Source organism: Podarcis muralis, chromosome 7 (assembly GCF_964188315.1).
Source record: "Podarcis muralis chromosome 7, rPodMur119.hap1.1, whole genome shotgun sequence".
Lineage (NCBI taxonomy): Eukaryota > Metazoa > Chordata > Lepidosauria > Squamata > Lacertidae > Podarcis > Podarcis muralis.
In genome coordinates this window covers 59,616,188-59,628,799 of record NC_135661.1, presented here as the reverse complement: position 1 = coordinate 59,628,799, position 12,612 = coordinate 59,616,188, and the positions used below count along the sequence as shown (strand labels likewise).

The 12,612-nt window shown below is 50.1% G+C and overlaps 1 protein-coding gene across 1 annotated transcript; it reads left to right on the top strand.

The window, feature by feature from the left end:
• Positions 1 to 8,336: 8,336 nt before the first annotated feature.
• On the top strand, positions 8,337 to 12,320 carry MARCKSL1 (MARCKS like 1). Its single transcript, XM_028739017.2, has 2 exons — positions 8,337 to 8,714; positions 10,767 to 12,320. Exons 1-2 carry the CDS (start codon positions 8,619 to 8,621, stop codon positions 11,418 to 11,420), a joined length of 750 nt encoding a protein of 249 aa, XP_028594850.1. The 5' UTR covers positions 8,337 to 8,618; the 3' UTR covers positions 11,421 to 12,320.
• The last annotated feature ends 292 nt before the right edge of the window (positions 12,321 to 12,612 follow it).

Here is a 12,612-nt window from a genome sequence, read left to right as displayed (position 1 = left end):
AGGTGGTTAGATTTTCCCTCTCACTCTTCTAGTATCTATTGGCCCTTTTCCAGCTCTGCCGTGACCAGTTTTGTAAATAATCAAATATAGGAAGCCGCCTTCCATCCTGCCAGATTGTTGCTCCAGCTAGGCAACCCTGAGTCACACAATTGCAGCAATTCACCAGTTTTCCTTCAACAGGAAGGAAGCAATACAAGAGGCAAAACCAGCAAGACAGAAGCTACTAATTAATGTTGCAAAGGCCTGTCTGCTGGACAGGACTTACTAGCAAATAAAGACTATAGATCTTGTTGGTGGAGCCTGGCATGGCTGGATCACATGGTGCTATGTCAAGAGTTGTGTGGAAGCACAGTTTTTTTTTTTTTTTTTTTAATGTTTTTATTAAAGATTTTACAGCGGTACCTCAGATTATGTACTTAATTCGTTCCGGAGGTCCGTTCTTAACCTGAAACTGATCTTAACCTGAAGCACCACTTTAGCTAATGGGGAATCCTGCTGCCGCTGCGCCACTGCAGCACGATTTCTGTTCTCATCCTCAAGCAAAGTTCTTAACCTGAAGCACTATTTCTGGGTTAGTGGAGTCTGTAACCTGAAGTGTATGTAACCCAAAGCGTATGTAACCCGAGGTACCACTGTATTGGGTTACAAAAGTACATACAACATTTCACCCTCACTAATGGTCTCTTGCGTTAGAGCAACCTGAGGCATCCAAACTTTACATTTCAGCAGCTGTTTCCTTCAATGCCACAGCCATTCTTAGTAGCCCTGGGCTAATTTCTAGGAGGGATGTAGGTGGGTGGCGGTGGGGAGGGGGTGTGCCTGCCGCCAGCGTTGAAATCACAGAACTTGCAGCACTGCCAAATTCTCTTGAAATACATCCTGAGGGGAGCCCTGAAGAGCTTCTGCCAGTCAGTGTAGAATCTACTGAGCTAGATGGATCGATGGCCAGCGTCAGACCACATTTCCTGGACATTAACAAGATTTCAAAGGTGCCACTGAAGTCTGGGGGGAATTTCCCAAAGGCAGCTCTTAGACAAGTCAATTGACAAGTCAAATATGGCAACCCTACACTGACACCATATATTTAAAGCAGCATGATACGAGATACATTGCACACACTTTTGTAAATCAAGAAAATCTTTAATAATAATAAAAATAGAATACAGATTGCAAAAAAACAGCATGATACCACTTCAAAGAGTCATGGCTTCCCCCAAAGAATTATGAGACTGTAGTTTATTAAGGGAGCTGGGAGCTTAGGAGACCCCTACTCCCCTGTCAGAGCTACAATTCTCAGATTACCCAGGGAAAGGGGCTTGACTGTTAAAACACTCTGAGAATTGTAGCTCTGAGGAGTAAAGATGGGTCTCCTGACAACTCTCACTGGAATCAATCAGCTCATGTTACTGAAGTCCACTGATTTCTACAGGTCTACGCCTGCTTCTTGGGAGCAAAGCAATGACAAACCTAGACAGCATCTTAAAAAGCAGAGACATCACCTTGCCAACAAAGGTCCGTATAGTTAAAGCTATGGTTTTCCCAGTAGTGATGTATGGAAGTGAGAGCTGGACCATAAAGAAGGCTGATCGCCGAAGAGTTGATGCTTTTGAGTTATGGTGCTGGAGGAGACTCTTGAGAGTCCCATGGACTGCAAGAAGATCAGACCTCTCCATTCTGAAGGAAATCAGCCCTGAGTGCTCACTGGAAGGACAGATCGTGAAGCTGAGGCTCCAAGACTTTGGCCACCTCATGAGAAGAGAAGACTCCCTGGAAAAGACCCTGATGTTGGGAAAGATGGAGGGCACAAGGAGAAGGGGACAACAGAGGACGAGATGGTTGGATAGTATTCTCAAACATGAGTCTGACCAAACTGCGGGAGGCAGTGGAAGACAGGAGTGCCTGGCGTGCTCTGGTCCATGGGGTCACGAAGAGTCGGACATGACTAAACGACTAAACGACTAAACAACAACAACAACAACAACTCCGAGAAGGACTAACACTGGCTAGCACACAGTGTTGACATGTGTCACTTTGCAATGCAATGTAAATGGCTAGGGAGATGCCCCTTCTCCAAAGAACTTGCAATCAAAATTTTGCAAATATGAGGGGGCTGCAGGATGTAAGAGGAATACAAAAGATGGAGTGATTAGTTGAGAGGAGAAGCTGGTGCTCCCACCCCCTACTCCCCCAGCCCCACCCGGTTTGCTGCAGTCTCTCCCCCTGCACATTTGTGGCTTTGGTCTCCTGCAGCTTCAGCTTGGCTTTCTCCCTGTTGGAATTTGCTCCCTGGAGAGATCTAATTAGCTAATTCCGTTGCTATTTTTAAATCTAAATGGAAGGCACCACACTCTCCTCACTTTTCCCTCCTTTATCCTGAGTGTCAGCATTTCGTGCAGCACCATTCCTCTCCTTGCCTTAACTCAGTTAAGAGCCCAGACACTTGGGAACAGTTTGAGCTCAATGGATAAATCAATTGCATTGGGAGGTTTTTGTTTTTTTTAATGTTAATAGCCAACTCAATCAATTAACAAAGGTTGGCAGCGGAGTGGGATTCCCAGCTTTTGATTGCATTGCCCATCCATTTCAATTTCTCTAAGCTCTTTAGATGGAGAAGGCTGTCTGGATTGTGTGTCCTGAACGATCTCCGCATGCAAGAATCCAGAACAAATTTCCACCAGGTAAAAAACATGTCAGGCCACGCCAGCCTTTTCCACAAGGCCTTTGAAGGAGGTAGGGAGCATGGAAAAAAATTGATAGCAAAGGGCAATATCTGGTTCTTCCATTAGCTCTCCGGGCCATGAAGTGGCTGTGAAGATGGAATACGCACATGATAACTCAGGGTTACATGTGGGAGGTCTGTCAGCTACCACAATAATTTATATCAAATTCAAACAAAGTGCAGTGCATGGGGATAGAGAGAGATGGTTCAAAAGGGTTTCCCTCCAGAGAACAAGACGAGACTCCTGGTTCTTCAAGGGTTTGGAGAGGAAAGACAAGGAACAGGAATTCCTGAAGATCTGGCTGCAGCAGGAATGTAGTTTTGGGGGGAGGGAGTGGGGGGGCTGCAGCCCCGGGTACATTTTTGAGAGGGTGTGTGACCAAGTTGCCCCCCCCAACTCCCTCATTAGTGCTTCCTCACACCTAGCTGCAGCTCTGTTCCTGAGCCAGGTCTGACCCAGGGGTGGAGGAGAGGTGGTGGTGGTGTCGATGCCACAGCCTTGCCCCTCTCCTGTACGGAGCTGGAGAAAGTGGGTATGGAAGAGGTTCCCTTCCTTTCTCCTAACACTAGAACTCATAGACCTCCAAGGAAGATTTGGGACAAATAAAAGAACTCACTTATTCATGCAGCAGATAGTTAAACTATGGAACTCACTCCTGCAGGAGGCAGCGATGGCCGCCAACTTAGATGGCTTTAAAAGGGGAATGGGCAGATTCAGGGAGGATGAGGCTATCAGGAACTGCTAGCCATGCGCTGCTTGTTTGCTGGAAACCACAAGAGGGGAGAGTGCTCTTATGTTCAGGTCTTGCTTGCTGGTTCTCCACAGGCATTTGGTTGGCCACTGAGAACAGGATGCTGAAGTAGATAGGTCACTGGCCTGAAGAACCTTTTTAGGTTCTTAATTAAATCAAGAGAGATAGTTCTACTTCAGAAAGAAACACAAAACATGGTCATGTGGCTGAATCAAGCACAACAGCTATTGACCGCCGTTTCAGGGGCTTCCCTTGATCCCTGAGAAGATTCACACATGGCGCTGAGGACCTAAGAGATGCCTGCAGAGCTCTAGCAGGAGGGGAGAGAATGTTGTCAATCTCACTCACCAAAGGGAAGAGGCAGGGATGTTGCAATGTATCAGGTAGTCCTTGGCCTTTAATCAATTTCCACTAGTGAATTAATCAGCCGAACCATGCATTAGATCACGTTCTCCATCTTCTCCAAGTGCAGATATGTGCCAAGCCTAAAACTTTTCTGAGGGTCTATGCTTCTCACACATTCCAGGGTAAAGAAAAAAGAAAAAAGGAATTGTCTCGATATCTCAAACTATGGCTATGTTCACACCAAACATTTAAAGACTATGATACCACTTTAATCAAACATGGTTCCCCCCAAAGAATTCTGGGAAGGGTAGCTTGTTAAGGGTACTAAGAATTGTAGTACAGAGCTACAGTCTTCATGGTTCTCTGTGAATAATAAACGTAGCTCTGGGAGATGAAGGGGACTTTTAGGCTCAGGACCTACTTCTGGGCTCCGCATGTGGGGCATCTGGGTGGCCACTGTGAGAACAGGATGCTGGAATAGATGTTCTTACATCCATAAATTGATATAGGATCATAGAATCACAGAATTGCAGCGTTGGAAAAGGTCACCTAGTGCAACTTTAGCATGTGGCACCATCTTCCATGTTTTCAGGTGACACCCAGCTCTTTCATTTTGTAGAGTTGGAAGAGACCCAAGGGTCATCTAGTCCAACCCCCTGCAATGCAGGAATCTCAACTAAAGCATCCATGACAGATGGCCATCCAACCTCTGCTTAAAACCCGCTTAAAGGAGAGCCTGTCACCTTCTGAGGGAGTCCATTGTGCAATTGAACATCTCTTACCATCAGAAAGTTCTTCCAGATCGCCTTTCCTATAACCTGAATTCATTGGCTCATATTCCCTATCAGTCTCATCTTTTCCAGGGTAAACATAACAACTCCTTCAACTGTTCCTCATAAGGTTTGGTTTCCAGACCCTTGGTCACCTTGGTCACCCTCCTCTGCACATGTTACAGCTTGTCAATATCCTTGTTAAAGGGACACAGAATTTCTGGTGTGGTCTGACCAAGGCAGAACAAAGTGGTACTATTACTTTCCTTGATCTGTACATGAGACTTCTGTTGATGCAATCTAGAAAAGCATTAGCTTTTTTACTGCTGCATCACACTATTGACTCATGTTAAGCTTGTGGTCCACCAAGACCCCTAGATCCTTTTCACATATACTACTGGCAATCCAGGTGTCTCCCATCCTATATTTGTGCATCTGGTTCTGCCTGCCCAAATGCAGAACTTCACATTTTTCCTCAATGAAATTCATTTTGATAATTTGGGCTCTTTTTCAGAGTAAAGAATATTTCCTGGATGGCTGACAAAGCAATAGACAATAAAATCTAAAGCAACAATAACACAGTGACTAAAATAACCAAGGAATAAAACAGCAGCACTGAAACAATAAAAAGGTTATGACCAGGAGTGGGAAGGTCCCACCCAGGTTCATATGTCTGCTCAGCCAAGAAGCAGACAAGATGATATTGGATCGGTCACTGTCTCTTTCACAGTTGCAAAGATAAAATAGAGGAGGAAAGGAATGTCCGCTACCCTGAGATTCTGGAAAGAAAGGCAGGGTGTAAAGTAAAGATGAAATGCACATTGAGGCTGCTGCCAGGTAACCCTTGATGGGGAAGAGCTTTTCACAGACATCCCCCCTCCCATTGCCACCCACTGAACATCAGTGTGTGGGAAGCCAGGGACACCTGATGGAATGGGCCCCTGAAGATGGCCTGTCTTACTGTGCTGCGATGACCACTCACCATGGGACTCCCTTAAGCCCAAAACTGCATGAAACATCTCAGCTCCAGGGATTTCTGGAGGAAGCTGATTATCTCGACCCATTTCAATTAGGTTTCAGGCCTGGCTATGGGACTGAGGGATCATCCACACTTCTGCATGTCCCGTGCCTAGAAAACAGGGGGTCTGAGCGGTTCTCCCCTCACCCCGCTCCTTTCCCAGGGAAAACCCACGAGTTTTCCAAATGTAAATCCAGAGAAAACCCAAATTGCCATGCTAAAGAGTGGTTCTCTCCCTGCCCCCCACAACCAGGGGAAAGCAGTGGGACAAGATGAGCCCCAGGGGTGCTAACTTGAATAAAATATTGAGGTAAGCGCTGCCCTGCATAATCAATCGCATGACACAGTGCACGCACACCATTTGAATGGGAAAGCCCTTCAACTTGGGGGCCCCCTGCACCCTCAAATATTTTATTGGGGGGGGCGAAGACCCCTCAGTCCCTAGGAGTTGGCTCCTATGATGAACCCAGAGACGGCTTGGGTCGCTTAGGTGGATGATTTATACTGAGAACTGGACTGGAGAGTGTGTCCCTATTGGTTCTGCTGTGGTATCCTTTTGGGCCACCTTGCTGGGATGGGACTTAGAATCATTGTTCTACAGTGGCTCTGTTCCTTCCTGGAGTGCTGAACCCAGGTGTTGATGCTGGGGGGCTCCTGTTCAATGCCTTAGCCATTGGCCCGTGGGGTCCCTCAGGGTTTGGTTCTGTCCCCCGTGCTGTTTAACGTTTACATGAAACCACTGGGAGAGGCTGTCTGGAGTTTCGGGGTTGGATGCCACCAGTACGCTGATGACACTCAGTTCTATTTTTCCTTTCTATGAAAATTCAAGGAAGCCATCTCGGTTCTAAACCGGTGTCTATCCTCAGGAATGGACTGGATGAGGCTGAACAGATTGAAACTTAACGCTGACAAGACAGAGGGAACAGGGACTCAGCTTGCACTGGATGCGGTAACGCTTCCTCTGAAAACACAGCCTTGCAGTTTGGGGATGTTCCTGGACTCAGCCCTGAGCATGGATGCCCGGGTCCCTGTGGTGGCCAGCCGTGCATTTGCACAATTAAAGCTAGTGCGCCCGCTGCCCCCGTTCTGGATTTGTTTCTGATTTGGCCACAGTGATACATGCCTTAGCTACATCCTGCTTGGATTACTGTAGCATGCGCTACACAAGGCTGCCTTCGAAATGAACTCGGAAACTTCAACTCAATTAGCTGCAGCCATATTGTTGCCTGGGGCTAGTTAAGGGAAGTATAGGACTCTCTTAATAGAGCAGCTCCACTGGCTACGGGTCTGTTTCTGGGCACAATTCAAAGTGCTGGTTATGGCTTATAAAGTCCTACACAGCTTAGGTCCAAGCTATTGGAAAGACTACACTCCCTCATCCAAACCTGCCCAGGTTTTGAGATCTTCAGGGGAGGCCCTTCTCTTGGTAGGGACATGGGAGAGGACCTTCTCAGTTTCTGCTGCCAGACTTCCTAGAAAAAATAGGCCGCCTCCCTCTTTGTTGTCCTTCTGCCAGCAGGTGAAAACTTTGTTGTTCCAACAGGTTTTTGGGAATTGACTGCTTTAGTTAAAGGGCTGGTGCCGTGCTGTTTTCAACTATTTGTATGGCTTAAACCTATTTCGTATATGTATATAGTTTTTAATTCTATCAGTGTTTTGTTGTTTTTTCATTATTTGATTTTTCTATGTTTTTAGCGATTCTTGTTTTAAGCCACCTTGAGTCCTGTCAGGGAGAAAGGTGGGGTTTGTATAATATAAATAACTCCCACGGTTCTGGGCACCACAATTTAAGGAGGATATTGACAAACTAGAACGTGTGCAAAGGGTAACCAAGAACATAAAGTGTCTTGGAAACCAAGCTTTATGAGGAACAGATGAGGGAAATGAGTATGTTCATCCTGGAAAAGAGAAGAGAGGCAATAGGAGAGCCATCTTCAAATATCTATAGGGCTGTCATGTGGAAGGTGGACCAAGCTCATTTCCTTTTGCTCCAGAGGGAGGTGGACTCTTCTTCCTTGGAGGCTTTTAAGCAGAGGTTGGATGGCCACCTTTACTGGGAGGAGGATGCCTCTGAATACCCTAATTGCTGGACATCACAAGTGGGAAGTGCTGCTGCTGCTGCACTCTGGTCCTGCAGCTGCTTTGAGGATACAATGCTGTACTCAATGGGCTTTTGGCTTCATTTTAGATGGAGCCCAAACCCAAGGGGCAGAGCAGCAGCAGTGATCCAGTGCAGCCCTTTGGAACTGACTCCTCCAGCTCAGGCGATCCAGAAGCATCCAGACGTTTCAGGCTGCAGTCATTCCCACCAGTCCTAGCTGCAGTTCACAAACACCTGGAGAGCACTTCTTGTCCACCTGCTGTGAGGAGCGAGGTGCGCTCTGCACTCGCTCAGGCGCACTCTTGTTCGCCACGACTCCCAAGGTTACCATGACATCCATCCAACATCCAGAGGCTGGCCAATAAAAACTCCCCGCCCGCCCCACCCCGACCACCGCCCTCCACGTGCCAGACCGGCCCCCCCCCCCGGCGGCGATCCCTTTGGCTTATGCTCCCCCGGGCCAGGGTCTCCCCTTGCCCAGCCGTGCCACTCCCTGCCGCTCGCCAGCGCTTCCCCACCAGCGGGAGAGACCCCTCCCCAGGCCTGGCTCTGCCTCCCATTGGGCGGGGGTTTAAATGCCCGGCCCCGCCTCCCCCCGCCCGGGCGCTCTTATTAGCCGCCGCTTTGGCGCAGCCTCGGCAGTTCAAGCAGCGCAGCTTCGACGAGGCGGGCGGCAGAGGTGGTCGCTCGGTCGCGCACAGCCGGAGTGGGCACAGCGAGGGGGGTGCGCCGCAGCCGTCGGACCCGATCCCAGCTCCTCCTCCTCCTCCTCCCGGGGGCGCTCTTTCCTCTCGGGGGGAGCCTTGGCCAAAGGCGCGCCCGGGGCTCCTGCCCAGCGCCCGCCCTTCCGTCCTGGGATTATTGTTACTTCGGAGCCGTCTTCGGGTGTGACTCGCCTCGCTCCGCAGCAGCCATGGGGAGCCACAGCTCGAAAGCCGCCAAGGGGGACGTGATGGCCCAGGATGCCGCCGCCGCCGCGGACGCCTCGCCCTCCAAGGCCAACGGCCAGGTGGGTCTCCTTCTTCGCCCCTGCGCTGGATCCTCAGCTTAACGCGCCCTGGACGGGGCCAACAGCCTCCTTAGAGATCCCCCCCCCGCCATGCCATTGTCTAGGCTGAAACTCGGGGGAGGGGGGAAGAGATAGTCACACTCGATCTCTTCCCTGCGCCCCCCACTCCCCAATCGCACCGATCCGGATTTTGGGCTTCGAAGGAACGGCCGCCCGCGCCACGTTCTAGTGGACGCTTTTATTTTCGCGCTGGCTGCCGTGCGCTTTCCCCGGACGCGCGTTTTGAATTTCCGAGCAGCTTTTAACTCGTTGAACCGCCACGCTCGTTGAATGGGCTCAGTTGCGACCGCCTCGCTTAAAAGGAGATTTAAAAAAAATTATAGCTCTGTTCTGATCCGCGCAGCAGCGCCCCTCTTTACGCTTTCTCCCGCGCCCCCCCCCCCCAATCCGTTGGAGACAGTGGCGCCGTGGTCCGCCTTTGTTTGGCGCTCCCTCCTCGGCGAAAGGAGCGGAGACCCTCCCCTCCTCCCTCCTTCGCTCGCTCGGCTGCGGCTGGGCTGTTTGCAGAGGAAACAAAGGAAGGACCCGGCTGGCTCGACCCGCGGCAGGGGGAGGGGAGGGGGCTGCGCTGTGCCGCGCCGCATAACTCGGATCGAGGGGCAGAAAAACCCTCGCCGATGAGGGGCTTCATTTTGTGGCAGGGGTGGGGTGAAGAGCAGAGAAGATCGCTTACTTAATATATTGTGCTTAGCACGTGCCATATTTGGGGGGGGGGTGTAAAAAAAAGCCGCGAATCTTTTTGCATTTTGCAAAGCAAAGCGGTTGCTAGCCTTTTTTGCATTTTGCAAAATAAAGGCCGGACTAGGGTGCACATAGACGTGCTCGCGCGCTCTTAGTGCAAAGCTGAGATCTGGAAAAAGGCGTCGCCGCGCCACCTTTGGACTCGGGTGGGACCCAGATTTTGGAGTAGAACGTGCACAGAGGAGCCTTTTTGTACGAGGGGGTAGGAACTGCTCTGTGCAGTCGTGGGGCGCGGGCGAGCCCCGAAATGGGCTTCGCCGACGCGCCCCATGGTCTCTCCCCAAACACCGTCAGAGGGAGAAATCCAAGGGGCTTTTTATAACATCATGCCTGGAAAGCAAAACTGCAGCGGGCCAATTTCCCGAATGGGGTGGGAATTCCCGATTCGTAGTCCGTCCGCCGCCCCGAGCGCGTTTGGCTGCCTGCGTCGAGGCGAGCTTCCCGCGGGCGCTCGTCTCTTTCCCCCACCCTCCTCTGCAACCGCGCACGGGGCGCCCCTAGAAGCTGTTGGAGCGCGGGCGCCACCTTGTGGTAGCGTAGAATGGGGTTCTTTCTATTCTGTGCCCCCCTCCTGCTTCTCTGCACTGCCATTCAAATAGGCGGCTGGATCCTAACAAATCGCAGAGAGCATTGAGAGGGGGGACGCCTTGAAATGTACCCTACCCCGTGTTTATGGAGAAATTGCTGGAGGGGGGGCGGTGCAGAGGAACGGAATTCGGTTTATAGAAGGTGGCTCCTTTTGGGTATGCCAACAGCAGGGACCACTAGGCTTTTAGCAAACAGATCCAAAGCATTTTTATTCTTGCCGTTAAGAATAGAAGAGCCTCTCCTGGATCAGGCAAGGGTACCACCTTGACAGCACCCACTGTGGCTTGCAGGAAGCCCACAAGCAGCACAATCTCCCTCTCCTGCTCTCCTTCAGCAACTAGTATTTGGGGGGTCTCCTGTAAAGGGTGACCTAAACAGGGCTTACTCTGTCCTACAAGGCTCCGTCCTACATTCTCCGCATCAGGGGCACTCTGGTTACCTGCAACTTGGGTGTGTCCCTGAAGCATGTGCAAGAAACGCCAAAAAGTGGGAGGGAGGCTGTGTAACCTTGGGGTTGCCTTGCCTGGCAGTACTGCGGTGGTGGTTGGTTGGTTTTCCTGCAATTCTCATTGAGGTTTAGTGGTTTAGCTTCCTTGAATAAAATGCCTTTTGCAACCTGGCTTGAGACCTGTAAAAACAGCGAGTTCTGTCTTCTCCCATCAGGAGAACGGCCACGTGAAGATCAACGGGGACGTGTCTCCCAAAGCTGACGGAGAAGCCACCCCGCTCAACGGCAACGGATCCGCGGAGCCGGTCAAGGAGGAAGCCAAGTTAGAAGCGGGCAGCGGTGATGCCATCGAGCCGGCCCCCGTCACCGAAGGCGCCGAAGCCAAGCCAGCAGACGGGGCCACGGATTCGGCCGCAGCTCCCAAAGAGACCCCCAAGAAGAAGAAGAAGTTCTCTTTTAAGAAGTCTTTCAAGCTGAGCGGCATCTCCTTCCGGAAGACCAAGAAGGAAGCGGGAGATGCTTCGGCCGTGTCCTCCCCCAGCGAGGAGCAAGGCAAGGCGGAGGCCAAGGGGGAGGAGAACCTGGCGTGTGCTGCAGGGGAGTCGGAGCAGGAGGCCGCCACCAAAGAGGAGAGCCCCGAAGAGAAGCCGGCCGCCCCAGTTGAGCCGGCTGCTACGGCGGCCGCCCCTGAGGGCCAGCAGGAAGCAGAGAGCAAGAGAGAAGTGGCAAGTGAAGGACCAGAGGAGGAGGAAGAGAAGCAGCAGCAGCCGCCACCCAGCGAGAGCCAGGAGGACACGAAGCCAGGAGAGACCTCAAAACCAGCAGAGGCGGAGCCCAGTCCTGCACCTGCTGAGCAGAAGGAAGAGTAGAGGCAGCTTAACGATGTCCACCTAACTTAAAAAGAAAAAGAAAAAAAGAGACTTATTTGTGCCATCCTTCTCATCCCCAGTAACCCCTTTGGAACTGCTGCCTTGTTCACACAACACACACTCACCACACACAATGCCACAAACACAAGTCTCTCGGCGTAGAACTGACAAGCTTTCACTCCAGTGTCCCCCTCCCCCTTTTCTCACTCTTCATCCAACACAGTTAAGCAAAAAACCAACTTGGATCCTTGGTGCCCAGCACAGCCACCGCTACCACTCAGGAGTAGGCGTTCTTAAGATCCTTCTGAAACTCTTATGGAGGAAATACTGTTCCTGGATGCAACTGGAAATTTGCTCAGTTTAATGAGACTCCAGATATTAACACCGGGTTCTGGTCTCTCTCTGATCTTCTGTTTCTACTAATCCTCAAAGCAGCTTTTTCAAAAAGAAAAGGAGTCCAATAAACCAGCAACTGACCGTTCTTCAAAACGGATATTCTCTTTTATCTCTTCTTGGTTTACATTCCTGGTTCTGACTTCATTTAAAAGTATTTTGTGCTTTTTATAGAAACCAACAGTTTAAAAGCTAATCTGGTTAGTTTTTTATAATGTCTTGCTCTTGGCTTTAAACTATAAAGCTTGTAAGTCCACTGTGTTTAATTTGACTTCAGAGGGAGAACTTCTTTGGGGTTTATTTAGGGGGGGCACTTGGGTGGGGGGGCAGGGGGTGAGGGAGAGTGCTGGCTGTATGCTGTGACTTCAGTTTTTTGTTTCATTGTCTTTGTAAATAATTTTTTAATGACCCAACTTCTGATCTGCAATTTTCTAACTCCTAAATGAAAAAAAAAAGTTGTATGGGTCTTATTGTAACATTTGAAAGGAATAAATGGTGACCCCTTTATGGATTAGACTTGGGTCCTTCTTATCTGAGGAATGCTGGCTGTCTATTCAGGAGTGCTGTCAAATTGCTGTTGACACAAAACTAGAATTTTTACTTGCTAAGCTCCCAAATCCCTTATTGGGATTCCTCAGTCAGTGGTGGGTGTGGAATACACCCTTTACCTACATTCGTTCATTCTTCACATTTTCCAAAGTATGGATCTGCAAGTTGCATATACAAGTGCTGGGTGTTGGTCTCACCCACTCCAGAAGTAGTTTGCAAATTGGGGGTGAGAGTGCCTAGGCTTGCATCC